Source organism: Varanus komodoensis, unplaced genomic scaffold, assembly GCF_004798865.1.
Source record: "Varanus komodoensis strain SLA01 unplaced genomic scaffold, ASM479886v1 scaffold22, whole genome shotgun sequence".
NCBI classification, from domain to species: Eukaryota; Metazoa; Chordata; class Lepidosauria; order Squamata; family Varanidae; genus Varanus; species Varanus komodoensis.
In genome coordinates, this window is record NW_025335606.1 from 17,398,318 (window position 1) to 17,417,545 (window position 19,228).

At 46.7% G+C, this 19,228-nt stretch overlaps 2 protein-coding genes across 6 annotated transcripts; both read left to right on the forward strand.

Moving 5' to 3' along the window:
* Positions 1 to 256: 256 nt before the first annotated feature.
* GPKOW (G-patch domain and KOW motifs) lies at positions 257 to 13,753 on the forward strand. The gene is made up of 11 exons (XM_044431130.1): positions 257 to 426; positions 1,908 to 2,053; positions 3,900 to 4,039; positions 4,138 to 4,244; positions 6,556 to 6,766; positions 7,825 to 7,957; positions 8,160 to 8,301; positions 8,821 to 8,962; positions 9,910 to 9,979; positions 10,876 to 10,961; positions 12,226 to 13,753. The coding sequence occupies exons 1-11, from the start codon at positions 257 to 259 to the stop codon at positions 12,355 to 12,357; spliced, it is 1,479 nt and encodes a 492-aa protein (XP_044287065.1). The 3' UTR covers positions 12,358 to 13,753.
* A 1,274-nt stretch (positions 13,754 to 15,027) lies between these two features.
* LOC123023970 (WD repeat domain phosphoinositide-interacting protein 4-like) lies at positions 15,028 to 18,286 on the forward strand. 5 transcript variants are annotated; one of them, XM_044431140.1, is made up of 5 exons: positions 15,028 to 16,121; positions 16,872 to 16,983; positions 17,349 to 17,423; positions 17,528 to 17,632; positions 17,839 to 18,285. In XM_044431140.1, the coding sequence occupies exons 2-5, from the start codon at positions 16,935 to 16,937 to the stop codon at positions 18,003 to 18,005; spliced, it is 396 nt and encodes a 131-aa protein (XP_044287075.1). In that variant the 5' UTR covers positions 15,028 to 16,121; positions 16,872 to 16,934; the 3' UTR covers positions 18,006 to 18,285. The 5 variants fall into 5 exon arrangements, with proteins under 5 accessions (XP_044287075.1, XP_044287076.1, XP_044287072.1 ...); XM_044431141.1 differs by having other exon boundaries at positions 15,028 to 16,103; XM_044431137.1 differs by having other exon boundaries at positions 15,028 to 16,243; positions 17,839 to 18,284.
* Positions 18,287 to 19,228: the final 942 nt, after the last annotated feature.

Genomic DNA, 19,228 nt, shown 5'->3' on the forward strand with positions numbered 1-19,228 from the left:
ATGTCTTCTAGATCACTGCGCTTGCGCTATTGTTGGAGTCATCACAACGTTCCATGAGGGTTGTAATATTTTCGGCCTTATTGGCTGGGCTGCCGAGTTTAGCATTCCGCGTTGCACCACGGGAGTTGTGGTCATTTTGCTCTGTCCGGTTTGAGACGCACAACGACAGGAGGAGGGTCTTAAGCACTTCGTCTCCCGTGATGCTAACCAATGACACGGGACGGAAGTGGGGGTGGGATGAGGAAGGGAGGGCAACATGGCGGAAGATGGTGAGAAGCCAGCCAGAGCTGCGGCAGCTCCAGTGTCGTTCGGTTTCACCCGAACAACCGGACGGAGGCGGTTTCTTATCGCAGCTGGGGAGGATGGAAGCGAACCGAAGCAGGAACTTGATTTCCTTTCCGCTGTTGAGGGGCAGGAATTGCAAAGGTAGGGTGCAGAATAGATACAAGTCTGCGGACTGAGACAGTAACCCGTTGGACTTCACATGTCTTGGGCTGTAACTTACCGTCATTCCCCGCTGTTTGGGAGATACTGGAAATTGTAGTCCAACACACCTGGGGCTTTATCAGGCTGAATAAAGCCTCTGTCTTGAATGTTACTCCTCTGACTTATAAGCCTATATGGGTGAATGTTCTTTTATATATGTGTAAATGATATTTTTATACTGCTTGATATAAAAGACTTATAAATGGTTTACATGCAAAGTATTAAATCTCATTATTAGAATGCTCAGTTGTTAAACAATTGTACCAGCAATGAAAGTAAATCAATAATAGATTTGTTTATAAAGACAAACTCCCTGCACATTTTTAAAAAATGCCAGGGCGAACACCTTGGACTTCTCACTGGGATGGCAACTTTCTTTGTGGTGGACTGTTCCAGTTGTTATTTTGGTCCTGTGCAATCCTGTGCATGTTTAGACCGGGGGCGGGGTGGTACAGTTTCTAGCATGCCTGAGCCAGCATGGTTGGCTGGAGGATGCTGGTTGTAGTAGGACTTCCTTCTGTGTAATTATATATAAGATTGCTCCCTTGATTTCATCAAAGAACATTCAGTTACCTGATCTCCCACTTGGAGTGGTACTTACCAAGCATAGATTCCCCCCTAAACAAGGACTAGTTTGTCATAGATGAGGCACAGGACATCCTGCCAGCTTCAACTCACAACTCTGTTTACTCAAGGCCTCTTGCTGCATTACAGAGCGAGAGAATATTGCTCTGAAGCACTCATGACCTACACTTCAGCAACAGACAGAAGGACAGAAGAAGGAAGAGACAGAAGGGGCCACAGAAGAGAACCTTGTCAGCTGCCTTGAATTCCTTGCAAGAGGAAGAAAGGCAGGGTATTCATGTAATGTGATGGTGATGGTGATGAAGGTGCAAGGAAGAGGCCCCAGATGTGCTGGGTGCTGTATTCTGAGGGACATAAATGCCATATCATAAAGGACAACTGTTATTGTGTGTGTGCTGGCATTATTGCCTGTCATTTTAGCAAGTGTAGTAGAGGCATTTCCTGTGTCCTTTCTTACTTTTTGTGCATCACTTGCACAGGATCATTAATCAGAACTACCTTCCCAGGGCTACTCATGATGTGTAGGGATGTGCAGGCAAACTGAGAAGAATCTTTTGGCTAGTGAAATTCTTCCTCCATGCCAGAATTCCTATGCATGTACATGCAGTGGCACAGAATTTCTGAGTTTGTGTACTATGAATTGGTAGAATCGGGTCTATTACTGTGTTTTGCTTTGAGTGGTTTCTTTGATTTATTTTGCCTCCCCAGCACATGCTAAAAGCAGTACTTTGCAAAAGGTGAAAGTTGTTGATATGTTGCCTTGTTGTACTTCACTCTTGCTTAATATATATGGGTTGACGAGCTCCATCTATTGGCATGTGCTCTCACTTCTGCAGTGTTCGGCCAGCTCCACAACCAAAAGAACTTATTATTCCCCTGATCCAGAAGAATCAGTGGAAGAAGCCAGAAGGCTCCAGACCCCTCCAGGAGCAGGATGAGATCAACGGTGTTGAAGCTCAAGCTGTCAGAGAGCTCATTGAAGGTGAGAACTCTCTGACCATCCTTTTTATTTTGGAATTACTGCCTCTGCCATCCCTAAGAACCAGGGAGTTAAGGTTCTATTTCTCTTTTATGTGCTAACCTGGTAAGGAGGAGTCTAGCTGCCTGCCTTTGAGGTTGTGTGAAGATACCAGCCATGTTGGAAAGCCAGAAGGCAATCGAGGCTTGATGGAGAACACTTCTGGCTATTGTTGCAACATGAAGGATTGGCAGCACTCCAGGGGCTCTGTTGTTGCCCGCTGGGTTGCTGACCTGTGTCATTATATTTCTTTATTACATTTCTATACTGCCCAAGAACCAGTATTTTTAGGGAAGTTTACTGCATTTAGTTGGTTTGGTTGTGCTTATTGGTGTGTGCAGGTATATTTTATTATGTGATGTTAGCTATTGTTTTATCTATTTTATCAAATTATTGTTTTGTTGTATTTTATGTATGTTTTCATGCTGTTTTAGCATTTGTAAGCCACCCAGAGAAACTTTGGGTTATGTGGTGCCATAGGAATGGAAATAAATAAATTTAAAACTACAAAATACAAGTTACAATATAAACATTTAAAAATGATGAGTGCCTCTTACTCTCATCCATCACAAGGCCTCTAGACATATTCTCCCAAGACACTTCAGTCCCTTCTGCATACAATTGGCAGCTGCTTATCTTTTTCTGCATTCCTCTTGTTCAGTAGATTTGCCCCTTTACTCTACATCAGCCCTCTTGGATATGTTTTCATTTATGCAAGCACCAGGGACCTGATCCAATGACCTTTTGCCTTGCAGTTGCTGCAGTTAGCTGTTTAACCTTAATACCTGCCATAACACATCCCTCTCATGTTCTCCTTTTTCCCTTGTGGATGCAGCTGGAGTGTGTGGCTGGGCTGGGGGAGAGCTGACTCTGGTTGGAGCTATTCTCCGGCTTACCATTGTGGTACCTGTGCCTTGTTATGCTTCACATCTCAGCCTGGACTTGTAATATAGTGCTAACCTCCTAGTGGTTATTTGGACCTTAACTTGATATGTATGAATGCCTTCATTCTGTAAAAAGGAACAAGTGAAGCCATCTATATAATTGGCTTTATACTACTTCGGGAGTTGGGATCAGCTGCTTCTGCAACTCTCTTCCTTCATTGCCTTTTGGGATATTGAAGGGAAATGGAGAGTGTGCACAACCAGATGTGATAGCAGCCCCTTGCTGCATTTTTGGGGCTTGCCTAGCCTTCCGCTACCTTGGAACCCTTGAGATCTGTGGGACTGCAGCTTCCAGGATCCCTGTTTGCTTGGAGGTGCGATGGAACTCATTTGTGTGTGTGTGTGGGGGGGGTCACGGGTTGGGGAGGGCTGGGCTAAGGGCAGCCCCTTGCTGTGCTGCACTTTTTTTTTTTGCGTCAGGAGGCTTCGCACAGGTGCCGTTGCTCACTGCTCTCTGAGGCCCTGAAACCAAGGCAAGAGGCTGCCTACTGTCACTAGACACCACGCAGAGGGACTGGCCTGTGTGGCCTTGAATATAACTTCCTAGGGTGAAGGTGAAGCTCAAAAGGGCAGAGGCTTGATGGTTCAGCTGCAGAAGCAAGGAGAGAACAGCCACTCAGGGACACCCTTGACTATTCTGCCACAGAAGCATTAACAGGAGTGGGCTAGTTCATTGTCTTTAAAGGCAGCCAGCAAGCATGCAGATTGCCCTGGATCGTGCAAGCAGCTCTGCTATAGACCACTTGCCATTCTTATCCTGCCCCCCACCCTCTGCCCTGCCCCAGCCATAGAAAGGGATACTTGGCTCTGAGCAAACTCTGCAACATGTTGCTTTTGCTTTATCAGCTTTGTCGCTTCTTATCCAGAATCCAAGAAGTCCCTGGAGCAAAGGGAGAGTGGCACTAAGGTAGACCCAGAATTTGCCATCCCTCTTCTTATGCAGAACCGTGTGCCCAACAACTACGAGACGGGGGAGAGAGTGGATGTGAGCCTTCGTCCAGACTCGGTAAGAGTAAAGGTGCATCAGTCTGAATAATTGTCTGATCTCCTGGCCTGGAAGATTTAATGCCTGATCTTCTCCCCTGTCTTCTTTCTCCTTGATAGTCAACCGAGGCTGATTATGAGGAGGTACCAGTGGAAGCCTATGGTCTTGCCATGCTGAAGGGCATGGGCTGGAAGCTGGGTGAGGGCATCGGGCGGACCTTCAAGCAGTAAGTGTGCAGAGGTGGTAGAGGCAGTCAAATTAGACAAATTGTTGCTACTACTATATTTGTATATCACCATTCTTCAGGGTATTCTGGGCAGGAAAGACAGGCTGCTGCCCCAGATAGCTTACAATGTAAGGGCACAGTCCTATAGCAATATTTAAAAGCTCCTGAACTGGGAGACTTATGGTCATCTTGTGCAGACCAAGAGAAGCAATGGAAGTCATCATTGCATCCCTGTCCTGTCAGAGGGGAGGCAGACAGGCTGGCTGGCTGGCGAGGCATCTGGAAAGCTCATGTCCCAGCCTCTCCAGCTTCCTCCCCATTTCTACTTTCTTTTTTGAGGCTGCTGTTGCAACCCCAAAGAGCAGCTTCACAGGTCTTTCTGTGCTTGCAGGGAGACAGACAGTTGGGTCAGAGCTCTGATTCCCAGCTCTGAGATCAGGGCACCATCCCTGAACTCAAAGCTTGGAATTCAAAATATCTAATGGCTCCCAGTGGCTGCCTAGGAGGCATAGGCCTGCTTCCCAAATGTTGGCGGTAGTGCATAATCAAAAGGAAGTGGGAAAGGATGGGGTTACAGATGGGCTGAGCTTCAGATATTTATTTCTGCCCTTCTGGTTTTTTACTCTGTCATACATTTCTATATTCTTATTCATTCTGGCCATAAGGTCCCATTTTATAGTTTGGGACTTGAAGCTGGCCCTGGCAGCTTGGTGATTCTGCAGCTGACAGAATTTGGGATTACATCTCAGCCTAGTGGCTCATATTCAGGACAGTGGTTCTTGAATGGCAAGTCATCTCCTATCAGGGCGTGGAGAAATGCATATGGGGAGGGGACAGGTTGCTTTACTGCTGTGGAGCCCTCCCCACTTTCCCATGGCAACTGAGGTGTGAGAGCTTAAACAGAGATTCAAAGCCCTTGCTTCATGGCCAGAGTTAAGCTGATGAGAAGTGATTTTGAGTTTGTTACAGTGTTTTAATTAATATTCTACATGTTGGTTATATGGAATTGTGGTTTTAGTGTTACCAGATCCAAACCTCTGGGAAGGGCCAGTTCCAACTTGCCAGGTTGCCAGTGCTGGGTAGTGGAGGCATTGTGACCATAGTGATGGAACAGACTTTATTGAAGAATAGGGCAGAAAGTGTAAACTGCAGAAGAGCGCATCTTCCCTCCAAGTCCTTTTGGCCTACCCTCCGGCAGGGATGTGGGAGAAATCTGCAACAATGAGTTCAGATATCTATGGCTCTGACCAGCTTTCTTGAGATCACATGGATTCACTGGCCAGTTTTCAACTTTTGCATAATTCACATTAACTAATCCACATTTACATTAATCTGCATTTGCAGCAGTGGAATGACATTCTGATAAAAGCAATCCAGTTCTATAAATGAGAGGATGGCAGTATGAAAGCTGCCTTGTTTCCTGCCATGAAACACAGATGGCATGGGTTTAATAAAACCTGCACATACCTACCAGTAGCCACACCTTTCCATGAAGTTGCGATCCAGTGAGGCATTCTTGCTAATATGGGATGGGATATGAGGTTATGGGATATGTTCTAGAATGAGACCTATCAGCCTTCACAAATCTCCACAAGCATCATAAAGCATGTTTATCTAGGAAGGATTCTGCTGGTATGAGTAACATGGTACTTAGCGAAATTTGGTGGCAGTTTTACACAGATATGCAGAGGCAGGAAGAAAGGGAACCTGGGAGCAGCAAGAGCAGTGCTGAAAAAGCTTCCTGTAGCAGGTTATTTGGGGGAATGAAATGGAAAATTCTAAATTCTATATGGAAAAAGTGGGTTACTTAAGTTACTGGATGATCAGCTGCAGTAAAAGCATTGAGAACCTCTGTGTGCATGTGGATTTTTTCCTCCCTCCCAGCAAAGAAAATATCTTGCACATCTTTTATTAGATGCAGTTAAATGCAGCCTTGGTTTAACCAGCCTTCTTCAACCTGGTTTTCTCCAGATGGTTTGGACTGCAACTTTCAGTATTCCTGCCCATGGGCTGGGTCTAAAGGAACTCCAAAACTTCTGAAAAGCACCAGGTCGAGGAAGGCTGATTTGAAATATTTTTTTAAGACCCCAGAGCAACTTATATAAATAAGGTACATTTAAGTATTCATCCAAAGCCTGAATTTCTCTGATATTTTCCTCAATGAGTTGTGACTGTCCCAGGATCTGAACCTGAAGTTTCCATGCCTGTCCAGGGCTTTTATTCCTCTTTTTGTGTTCTGAGTGGAAATGCTGCCCCAGTTTGGGCAGAGCTAGAAAGGTTTCGCCTTTTTTACCCAACCGTGGTCTTCTAGGGATGTGAAGCCCCTGGAGAATCGCCTCCGGCCCAAGGGCCTGGGTCTTGGAGCAGACTGCTCAGCAGCCCAGAATTTGCAGCCCTCAGACTCACAGCAGCCCCTGAAGCCAGGTGAGGAGCCCTCGAAGAGCAAGGATGAGCTTCTGGGATTGATTCCAGGTGGTGCAGTCTTCATTGAGACTGGCCCTCACAAGGAGCTGTATGGAAAGGTGAGCTTTTGCTTCTCTAGAACGATTTTCCCCACTTTGGGCTCAGCTCAATGTGTAAGCACCCCCTCCAGTTAGGATTCTGGAGGTGAAGTGGGAGGTAAGCAATTCTGAGGGATGGCCCAACCAGCCCCTACACTTCTCCTGCCAATTCAGTGTTTTCTTGCCTCCTGTGTAAACACAAAAGAAGAGAATTTTCCTTTTTCGGTGCCTTATGCCTGGTTGGATGCTGCCACATTAGAGACAGATGGGCTGAGGGCTGTAGAGCTGGTTTGCTGAGGTTCTGTTTCTTCACTGGGCTTCCTTGCTTTGATGACTCTTGGCATGTGGTGGGATCCTTCCATTGATCTTGTTAGTCATCTGCATGGAAATAAAACTTGGCACTGCTTAGCTGCCTCAATCTCTGTACCAGTTGGGCAAACTCAACCCATTGCTGGAGAGAGAATCCCTGCAGAGCTCACTGGGTCCGTTTCCTCATTCTGGTTCTGTAGGTTGACAGGGACCTATTTTTTTTTAAAGTCTGATCTGTGATGCAGGCGGGAGTCCTTAACACCCCCCACCCCCGTTTTCAGTATTTGCCTGTCTTTTCCCTCCTTTGAGGGAGAGATTACAATCTCTACTCTTGGTATCTTTGATTCTTCCAAAATAGATCAGTATTGTAGTTCACATGCTGCAAATCCTTTGGGTGCAGCATCTGTTTTTGAAATCAGCAATGCCTAGTGCTTGTATGGGGGTTGAAGTGAGGAGTCCATCATAATTAAATCAATTTGAGATGAATTTCGGTAGAGACATAGCTTTATTTGGCATGGTCACTGCTGCTAAATTGTTGCAGTCTAACAGCAGGAGATATCGTACCATCCTTCCCTAACCTGATGCCCTGTGGTCGTTCTGGACTAGAACTCCCAGGATTTCTACCCTTTGGGAATGGGATGAATGGGATTTGAAGGCCAAAACACCTGGAGGGGATACATTTGGAGAAGGTAGCTTTTCTACCATACTGCTTCTTGACATGCACCTGCCTCATCATCTTTTGCTGAGTGCTTCCTCCTTGTCTTCCCTAGATTGAAGGTGTAGATGGAGATAATGCTCGTGTCATGGTAAAATTAGCTATTGGCGGCAAAACCGTGACTGTGAGTCAGCACGGAGTTCGGCCCGTGACACAGAAGGAATATGATAAGCTGGCCAAAGATCTCAGTAAGTCATAGCTCTCTTCCCAAACGTGATCACTTGAGCCCCTGAGGCCTTGCTGCCTTCATTTTGGCTTTTGGGAACTGGTGGGAGGTCGTACAGATTCCTGATCACCTTTCACCCAGCTGTCTTCCCTTTGGGAGCTTGGTTGGGAAATGTGCCAAAAGCCTCTGCCCCCACCCTCAGCCCAAGCATCCTCTTAACATAGGCCACCTCAGCAAGGCCCGCAAAGAGGAGGTGGAGCAGAGAAATGGGGCAAAGCGTGATGCAGTTAACAGAGCCCTGGAAGACAGAAAGGACCAAGACCAAAAGGGCAGGGATAAAAAGAGGAAGCACCCAGGCGCTGACAGGTAAGGCGTTGGTGGCGGCACGGGGAGGCCAGACTGCTAGTTCTGAGGGAGTAACTGTACCAGCAATCTCTTTGATGGGAACTGGCTAGGGGATAATGGGACTTGTAGGTTAACACTTCCAGTGTACACCAGGTTGGGGAAGAAGACTGAGGTAGTTAAGGAGTAGCTTAATCTGCTAGCCACTGTACACCAGCACCTGGTGAATTACTTGAGCTAGCAGACACTGAGATGGAATGCGTTATGAAAATGCTCTCCTGGCTTGTTTGCTATTTCCATTTCCCCATATCCCTTAGCCCAGCAGCAGTTCTAAATTCCAGGATAATTTAGTATGGTTCAGAGCAGGGGTGGACAGGAGTTAAGTCCCCAGATGGTTTGGACATCAACTTCCCAGCATTCCTGACCACTGGCCATACTGGCAGGTGCTTTGGGGAGCTGCAGTCCAAAACATCTGGAGATCTATCTCTTGCCCATCCCTGGTTTAGAGGAAAGTTCTTCTAAAGCAGTGTCTCCTGCCTACAGAAATGAACATGCTGGGAAACAGAGTAAAAGTGAAGACAGTGGCAGCAATTCATCTTCCAGAGCCCCTCACTGGTTGCGACAAGACCTACGAGTCCGCTTTGTAGATAAGTTCTACAAAGGGGGCAAATACTACAATACAAAGGTACTTGTGGGAGTTCTGTTTTCAACATTAGTTGATTTAAGAGTTAATAGCTGTGAATGAATCCAGGGTAATGTGTATTAATATTAATTAATTAACCAATCACATTAATATTAACCTAACTTAATAAAATATATTCTAATGCTTTAATATTACCGAGAGGCAAAAGCAAAAGGCAAGCTTTGTCTAGATGTCCCAGGCAGTGGGGGAATGATTTGGCATGTGTGCTGCCTGCCCTTTTGCTAGAGTGTTCATATGGGCAGGGTAAGCAAGCAGGAACAATAGGTAAACCTGAAAGTGGTATGCAAACACCCATTGTTGTCTACAGGTTATTATCTTGTATCATTCTGCTGCCACAGACCATGGGGTAGGTGTGGGCTCTGCCTTCCTCTGAGGCCAGGCCCCCCAGATCAAATCGCTGTTCAACAGGACAAGACAGGAGCTGCGAGAAGCGACTGCTAGAGCAGTCTCGCACCACAGTGTGCCCCAGGGAGCCTCTCAGAGCAGCCCAGTTAAGCAGCTGCTGAGCTGACACTCCGTACAATGGGGCCTTGGCACTGGTTTCGTCGATCCCTTGCCTCACACTGGAAGAGGCCCTTCTTGAGGCCATGCCACTGCCCTTTTTGCAGCTGTTTTGAAAGCCTCCACCTCATGCAATATGGGCCTTTTAAGGAGGGGGTTTTCTTTCTGAGGGTGAAGTGTTCACTTGGGGCACAGGGGTTGGCAAGAACGGGAAGAGCGCGGTGCTTTCAAACGTGTGGCTCCCTCTGTATTGAAACGTGTCCAGCTCTCCGTGTGCCACTTCTGCCTGAGGATGTTTTGCTGATCGGCAGGTGGCCGGTGCAGTGAGGTAACGGCTTCCCTATCACAGTTTCCCATGTGCACAAGATGAGAGCACTCATCTTACTTGGCTGCATCACATGAAACCCTGTGCCACTTTGTATCCCCAGATGGTAATTGAAGACGTCCTCAAGCCAGATACGTGTGTCTGCCGAACGGAAGAGGGTCAGATTCTAGATGGTGCGTGTTTTCCTAACTTTGGAGTTACTTTGGTCTTGAGGCTGCCTAGCCTTCTTAGTCTTGGCCTTGAGTCTGTCTTTGTGCTAGTTAGGGTAGCAGTAAACAATGCAGCTGATTGAGACAAATTTCTGTCCCTCCCCAAATTCAGGGGGCTCTGGACTGAAAGACTGTCCATATTTTACACCCCAATTGTAGAAAGAAATGTGGGTGCTTTACTTTGCAGCATCCACTATTCAAAATTGGCTGTCATCGATTTAAATTCTCCCTCCATAATCAACACATGCTCCAGTTGAACGCATTAGGGCATATGGCCCTTGTTCTTTGGTAAGCAGTAAACTGGAAGATGTTTTTTTCCCCTTTTCTTTCTAAGGACCTGTGTGGGGAGGAAAAGCCCACATGTATAACAGTATGTTTTAGGCCTCTGTGCTTCCCATGCCACTACTACTGGAAGCTTGGTTCAGTGTTGTAGCCTGGGCTGGATGCTTCCCAAAGGTTTCCAACTCTTTTATCTCCCACAGGGCCACCCACCTGTGACTGTCCAGATGCTGGACTCCCAGCCACCCTGACCTTGCTGTGCACGGTTGATGGGGTTTGGAGTCCGACAACATCTGGACAGCCAGAGGCCTCCACCTTGGATCTGCAACTAGGAGGGCTAGTTGCAGATCCAAGGGGAGGGAAGAAAATGCAGGAAGGTGCAAACTGCTGCCTAGAGACCTTCCCAACAGGAGGGCCAGAAAATTCCCATACAGCAACCAAGTGCACAGCTTTGGTTGTGATCAGGGGAGTGGGTGGAGAAAGGGCTTGTTCAGTGGGACTTGCAGCCAGATGGAGGAACAAGAGAAAACCTTGGATAGGGCCCTACTTAACCATAGCCGTTACTTGTGCCGCCTCTTCAGGAATCCATGAGTCCATGCTGGAGACGGTGATTCCTCGCAATGATACAACCTGGGTCATGGTGGTGCTGGGGAAGCATGCTGGCCAGGTGAGTCATGGATGACAGGGGCTGGCTGCCCATTAATGCAAGCACTGAATTTTGTGCTCCAAACACACCTATTCAGATCATGCAGATGAGAGCAGGGAAGAGCTGGACTGGGAAAGAAGCTCTCCAGGGCATCAGAGGAGCCCTCTGTCAGCTTGGCTGAAGCAGCCTGTGGCCTGCTGGTGTCTCCACATGCTGAGTGTAGTCTTCAAGCAAAGACTTGGCTCAGATGATCTACACTGCCAGGACTTAGCTCTGAAACACAGAAATATGTGCATGTCTGGAGCAATTGCCTCGCTCTTCCATAGTTGCAGCCACTCTTGCACCTTAGATTGCTATATCCACCTCTTTCCTTGACAATGTTGATGGCAATGTTGAAAATAGATTAAAAAAAACCAATCTGGGATTTCTCCATTAAGAAGAGGGAAGGAGAATAGATTTTGGAGGAGAAATAGGAGTACAACAGCTATTTAAAAATATACAGAGTGGTTGGTTTATTTTGACTGTACGGAGTGGAGAGCAGGAGAGGGTGACTTTTTCTGTCCCCTTTGCCATACACATTCCCACAGGGGAGTGGACACTGCAAAGAAGTTCAACATGGCTGGCTGGGACTTGCTGGGTCTTAGGCCTTCTTTCTGTCCAAAATGATATAGGATTATGCCCTAAATCATGGGTCCTCAAACTATACCCCGCAGGCTGGATCCGACCCGCCATAGCTCGCCACGTGTGCATGCACGTGATGAGGTGCCGACTTGCTTGCAAGGAGATCGTTTTGGACTCGGAGAAAAGGATCTCCTTGCAAGCAAGCCAGTGCCTTGCCGAGAGATCCTTTTCTCTGAGCGAGTCCAAAGCCATCTCCTTGTGAGCAAGCCCGCCCCGAGGCACTGGCTGGCTCACAAGGAGATCGTTTTGGACTTGTTGGGAGAAAATGATCTCTGCGCATGCATACCCCTGCCTTTCTACGCACGCACCCCCCCCCCGGCCCTCACCCCCTGCCCACACTGCCTTAGCCTCCCGTGCCCATCCCTGGCACCTTTCAACTGGCCCCCTATTCAGAAAGTTTGAGGAGCCCTGACCTAAATCTTTCTGGTCCTCCAGATGTTGTTGAGACTCAAACTCTCTTCATCCCCAATCATTGGCTATGTAGCAGTGTCCAATGGGTGTTAGAATCTAACATCTGGAGTGCCCACAAAGTTCCCTAATTATGTACTTGTTTCTTTTCTTCAAAAAATGGTTGTGGGTCATATTCTTCTTTCTTTCTGACTAGGTGGGTCGTATTCTGCATCGAGAGAAGGAACATAGTCGTGCACTGGTGCAACTGCAGCAGGACGAGGAGAGGCTCATGACGCTGGACTACGATGCAGTCTGTCACTATGTCGGTGGATCAGAGGATGACTGACAGCCCCTTTGGAATGCATCCCATCTAAAGGACAGAGGAGCTCCTGAACCTTGGGGCAGGTTTGAAAGGGCCAGCCTGCAATTCTGTATCCTTGGAGAAAGCATGGTCAGAAGTCCTGACCACAGCAGAGAACTGTGAACAGTGAACAAGGCTGCCTCCATATTCAGGGTGGATTCTTGGTCACCACCACGGTGGTCTAGAGTGTCTCTTTTTAAATGGACACAAGATGTGTGGTTACTTTAGATTTTACCAGTAACAGGTGCAGATTTCTGGTTTCCAAACCAGCAGCGGCACTCTAGAATGTGAGTATCCAAGACTGCCAAAGGGGAGAACATACACAATGAATGAAATCTAGAGTGTAGCCAAGGTGTTGCTGGTCAACTCTGGTTCTAGAATCAGCAAGAAATTAGGCTGGCCCTAGAGCAAAGCAGGAAACATCTGTGTGGCTTAGACCACTATTCTCTGGGCTTTCATACTAAGTAATACTTCTGGATCTGTGCTTTGAAGCTCTAGGCTGTGTTCAAGCGAAGAGCTACTGCAATTTGTGTCATCTATTGCAAATGGTAGAATGTGGGGAAAGGATGTTACTTTGTGTGTAAGAGACCTTGCTTTTAAAATAAACCAAAAATGCTTCAAGCATTTCCAATCTAGGAAAAAACATCTGGAGCTTTCACAATGGCATGAATTAGTTATTGATGGGCCTAGGTTCATATCAGCAGGACAAAACCTTGAAGCTGTTAATAGACAGGAGGAAGAGGAGCACACAGGATCTTACACAAACCTGATACTTTTTCACCAGGATAGCAGACTGGGCTCTTAGGAGGGTATACACAAAAGAGAAACTTACTTGTTTTAAATCATTCTAGAGCAGGGGTGGGGAACAACTTTTAGACCAAGGGGAAAATCCCATTTTGAAGAAGCTGTGTGGGGAACATTGCAGTGGTGGGCACAGCCAAAAGCAAAAGAGGTGGGACCACAGATATCATTATGCTGTAGTGGAGACAATTCCCCCTTTTAGAATAAGGGGAATTGTGCAAAAATGGGAAACCAGCAATCAAGTGGTTGTTGAGCCAGGAAGGCTGGGCTGGGCTTCCAAAAGGGCCTCTTTTCCTACCCCTGTTTTAGAGTAACCATTTTGGATTCTAATCCAGCATCAAAACCAGCCCTGTACATGTCTTCTTAACTGAATGTCTGTGAGACAGAAGAAAGTTCATGTTGCAGATTGCTATGTAAAAGTGGCATATGGAAGATTCCTGTCTTGTCAACTGCTGTGGAAGCAAATTCAGCAGGACTCAAGTATCACATAAATTGGCTTCCTCAGGTTTCATGGGTGGAATGACAGTCTCAGTTAAGTTATGCCATACATACAGTGTAAATAAACCCCTTATTTTTCCTCTTTGTTTGTTAATATAATTGCGATCTGAGGTGTGACCATCTGTATGAAGAAGTTGCTTGTTCTACCAGGATGACCCTTGGTTTCCAAAGGCAAATGTTCCTGTTAGCCCAGTCTACTTAGCCAAAGGGCTTCCCTGGTATTTGTTTAGCTGGGTGTTGATTGTGGATCATTCTCTAGTGAGTGAATAATGTGTGCTTCTCCCCCATCGATTTCCTGATTTCCAGTGGTATTACATACCAAAACCTCTTAGTGCAGGAACTCTGGTACAAGTAAAAGTTGGCTAGGGTGATGATACCAAGAATGAAAGAAGCTATTATTAACTTGCTCACGAATCCTTAGACATTCTATAGCCTGGCATAGACTAGAAACGCCTCTCGTCTACCCTTTTCTCCTTCAAGGTTTGTATCTAGCCAGACTTAGGTGCAGAGCCTAGACTGAGAACATAAGAAGAGCCCTGCTGCTGGTTCAGACCAAGGGTTCATCTGGCTCACACAGTGGCCAGACAGCTGCCTACAGGAAACCTTCACAAGCAGGACGAGTGCAACAGCATCTCCCACTAGTGCCTCCCAGCAACTGGTATACAATGAACTCTGTTCTGGAAGAAGCATAGAGCCATTAGGACTAGTAGCTGATAACCTTCTTCATGAATTTTCCACCCCCGTTCTAAAGCTGTCTGAACTAGGGGTATCACTACATCTCACGGCAGTGAGTCCCATTCCTGCTGTGTTGTGTGATTTATCATCCTGAATCTTCTACCAACCAGCTGCACAGAATATCCCAAGGTACCAGTATTATGGGAGAGGGAGGAAAAATGTCTCCATTCCTACTTTGCCATACAATGCATAATTCTGAACCTCTCTATCTTGTCTCCCCTTACTCACCTTTTTTCTAAGCTAATCAATCTCTGCTGCTGTAACCTTTCTTACAGGGAAGTTGGTTCAATCCTTTGATCATTTCAGTTACCCTCCTCTGCACTTCTTCCAACAACACAATATTATTTTTTTAGGTGCCGCAAACTGTACACACTATAGTGGTCACACTATAGATTTCTGTAAGAGTAGTATGATATCCATGGTTTTATTTTCAGTGCCTTTCCTAATTAAACCTAACATGGAGTTTACCTTCCTCAGAGCAATTGAGTGCTGGGCCAACATTTTCACCACAACCATGAGTCATTTCTTGATTTGTCACGGCTAGCTCAAATCCCATCAGCTTGTACTTGAAGTTGTGGGGGGGGGGGGGGTTGGCCCATACTAGTATTTACTTTACACTTTCCCAAATCTGTGAGAAACAAAAACTTGAATTCACTTTTGAATATTTAAGTTACTGTCCTACTTGCAACAGGAGTGTTGAATCTTTTTCAGCCCAAGGGTAGAATTCAATGTTGGAAAAGCTCCGGAGGGTTTGTGGAAAGACCCAAAGGAAAATGGGTAGGGCCAAATTACTAGCATATTTTAGATTAAAGCTGATTCTGCAGAAGAAACATGTCAACTTTTTAGAATGGGGCAAAGCTGTACAAAAGCCAGGTGACCACCAAACAATTGGTGCAAGGCTGTGTGGCCTTATGGAAAACTTCAGGGTCCATGTTTGATCCCCAAGTCCGAACCTGGGCTTGTAATACAATCCTGATAATTACTCAAGCTCTGCAAAGTTGATCAGGACTTATCTTTAGTTAGGGGCATCCTAAAGTATATCTGTCAGGGAAAGAATGCTGAGCCCAAGATTCCATTTGCTTCACCCTTAGAGCTCCAGCTGTCAATCACCTTTGGGGTGCAGGATGGGCTGGAGGCACATTAGCCCTTGCCCTGATCAGGAACTCAAAGACCATTCCCCGACACTTTCCTCTGGTCTCCCCTTTGTCTCCATCAAGGCTAAGAGGAGAGCAAAGCCAAGCTTCCATCATCTAGTGAAGGTGCAACTGCTCCAGTGCTTTCTTTTGTATCGTGTATGTGACCATGAAGTGGGTAAGGGCTGCCTTTTAATGGCTTCACTGTATTTAGAACAGGCTTCCTCAACTTGGTTCCCTGTAGGTCGGTTGGACTGCAACTTCCAGCATTCCCAGCCAGCATGGCCAAGGCCGCTTAACTGACTGCCACTGCTCCTTCACTCCCTTCGAATGCCGGCAGGTGCCTGTTTCAAAAATGGCCGCTTTGTCTAGAACTAAGGTTGCTGCAGCTGTTCCTCCTTTCACTCCCCCGCTTCCAGTTTCTAATATGGCCACTGAGAATTCAGAGCTCCTCCGGTCACATGATAAGGAAACACTCTATATCTTCTCTCTGTGGTCCCGCGGAACGACTCCGAGCGAGTGACTGGTGTTTACGTGCCGAGAACCAGGCTAGATGTAACTCCGGTACGGAAGAGAGAGGAGGTCGGTGGGCGAAGGCAAGACAAGACAAGGGGGTGAGGGCAAAAAGGGGCTGCTGCGATTGGGGATAGGGAAGAAATCGATGTGACAGATCCGTATAACTCGAATTACAGTGGACCGGCTTGGTGAGCGTGCGCATCTGTGGATTTTATAGGGGCGGGGGGCAGTCGGAGTGCGAGGAAGACACTTGCAGGGCTTCGGGGAACGGGGAGTTTGCCAATAAGGTTGAGTAGGCTTGGAGAGAAAGCCTACTTGGAGAGAAAGGCTTGGAGGAACCCAGTTGTACAGGATGCGGTACAAGAAGCCCAGGGGAAAGGTGAGAGAGGTCCAGCCGGGAGGTGGGCCATTTCAGAGTTGGCTGGCTGACTGGAGGAAGTGGGAGGAGGCTCTGGGGCTAGGATCTGCGGTCAACAGGCAGGGAAAATAGAGAGGCCTGTGATTGAATCTAGGCAGGAAGGGAAGTTTTTGTCTTTGGAGACGGAGGAGTGGCAGTAACTGAAATCGAACAGGAATGACCCAGGATGGGATGGACAGCTTATGGCTCTGCAAATGTTTTGGCCTACAGCTCTCCTCATTCCTCTCCATTAGCAATGCTGGCAAGGCTTGAGGAGAAGTATCAGCCCTGGAAGGCCAAAAGTTGCCAGCCCCTGAGGGGTAGAGGAAACTGATCAGGAGAGTGTTGGGGTTGGTTGGCTTTCCTTTGGCATTGCTCATTTGCACTGATTTCTGCTTCTGACTGCTTTCTCTTCCCAGAGAACAGAAACAAACCACCCATCTGTGCCTGCCCCAGTTGAGGGGTGACCTGCAGGGCTCATCATGGCACAGCAACGTGGAGTCAACAGCCTGCGTTTCAACCAGGATCAGAGTAGGTCATCAGCTTCTTTTGAATCTCTAGCTTAGGTCCTCCAATATGTTTTCATTAGGGTATTCTCCAACTTTGGTTTTCCAACAGATGAACAAAAACCAGCTCAAGGTTTCTTCACTCCTAAGATATGCTGCATGCCCAGCATCTGAGAGCAGTCCATGCTGAGTGTTGTGACTGCTTAGTGATAGTGGAAAAACACCCTACAGCTGCTCAGAGACCTGCTTTATCATTTAGTTTGTTCTAAAACTGGGCCTTAGCATTGATAGCAGGTTGTCGGGCTTCATCGTGGTTCAGTCTAAGCTCTGGAGTATATTCAGATACATGTTTTGATGCAGACTGGATCCATTCCCTCTCTCCCACAACAGGCTGCTTTTGCTGTGCTATGGAAACTGGTGTTCGGATCTATAATGTGGAACCACTTATGGAGAAAGGGCACCTTGGTGAGAAATTGAGGGGGTCTGAAAATGGAATTGGGGAACATTCATTTCTTCTCCTCCCAAGTGTGTGCCTTTCAAGTACCTTCTTTTTTTTCTTCTTTTGCCAGATCATGAACAGGTGGGCAGTGTGGGCTTGGTGGAAATGCTGCATCGATCCAATCTCTTGGCTATCGTGGGTGGAGGGGGCAACCCCAAATTCTCTGAGATCTCAGGTATGTTTCCCTCTTACAGAAAAAGAGGCAGGCTGGGAGTCTAATGGGACAAAGCAAAAGGGGTCTTGCTTTGTCATCCCAGGGTTTTCTTGCTCAGCAGTATCACTGATATATAGGGAAGCAAGGAAGACTTTAGTAGAATCTCCTGGCAGGGAAATGCTTACTTGTTCATCCTTTCTCTCTTTCTCCTAATGTTTCTTGTATAGTCTTGATCTGGGACGATGCCCGTGAAGGGAAGGAGGGAAAAGACAAGCTGGTGCTGGAGTTCACCTTCACTAAGCCAGCACTGGCTGTCCGCATGAGGCATGACAAGTATGTAGGAGACTCATCCTGTTTCACCTGGTTTGAGAGGCTGGGTGGGAAAGGAGATTGAGGAGCCATGCTGTTCTCAGCAGAGGAAGAATTTAGATATGGATGGCGTGATCTCCTAATTCTGCCAGTAAATACACTTGTTTTCCCCAAATCCAGATGTTGTACTTAAAACTAGACTGTGCATATTGATGCAGCTTGCATACAGTAGACTCTGTGTAACAATATTCAAGCTCGTACCTTCCAGATGTTTTTTAATGCAGCACCCAGCATTTCTGACCATTGGCCAAAGCTGGGGCTGATGAGAGTCAGTGGACTGCAAAACATCTGGAGGCCAGCAAACTGGTGAAAACTGCTGCATGTTTTGACTCTATTTATTTAAACAGGTGGTCAGCCCAACAACAGTTGATCAATAAAAACAGAAGTATCCATAAAAATTAGTGGTAGTCAGCTAAAATACTGTAATTGTTTTAGCAAAAACCCATTGCAGTAAAAAGAATAAAATAGTTCCTACTTTTTGTAGCAACTGAAGCAAAGGTGGAGTCTTTAGAGACTGTTCCCCAAACTTTTCTATCTAATAGCAAGTAGAATTTTAAGAGATTTTGGTAAGGTGAGGTGATACCAATTCCACCTTGAAGTTTGCATGCCATACCAAAAGAATGCTATATATTTTCAACTTGTTTTAAAGGCACGATGGAGAATATGTGAGGGTGTCAGGCAACTGAAGAAGGATAATTGTTGTTGTTGTTGTTGTTGGTCACAAAGACGTGTCCGACCCATCGCGACCCCATGGACAACATTCCTCCAGGTCTTCCTGTCCCCCACCATCCCCCGGAGTCCACCCAAGCTCACACCAACTGCTTCAGTGACTCCATCTAGCCAACTCATTCTCTGCCGTCCCCTTCTACTTTTGCCATCTATTGTTCCCAGCATTAAGCTCTTCTCCAGGGAGTCCTGGAGTGATGTCTCTGCTTTTTAGTATGCTGTCTAGATTTGCCATAGCTTTCCTCCCCAGGAGCAAGCGTCTTTTAATTTCTTAGCTGCAGTCCCCATCTGCTGATCTTGGAGCCCAGGAAAATACAATCTGTCACTACCTCTATTTCTTCCCCATCTATTTGCCAGGAAGTGAGAGGACCAGATGCCATGATCTTAGTTTTCTTAATGTTGAGTTTCAAGCCAACTTTTGTTCTCTCCTCTTTCACCTGCATCAAGAGGCTCTTTAGTTCCTCTTCACTTTCTGCCATTAGAGTGGTATCATCTGCATATCAACAACCTCAGATATGCAGA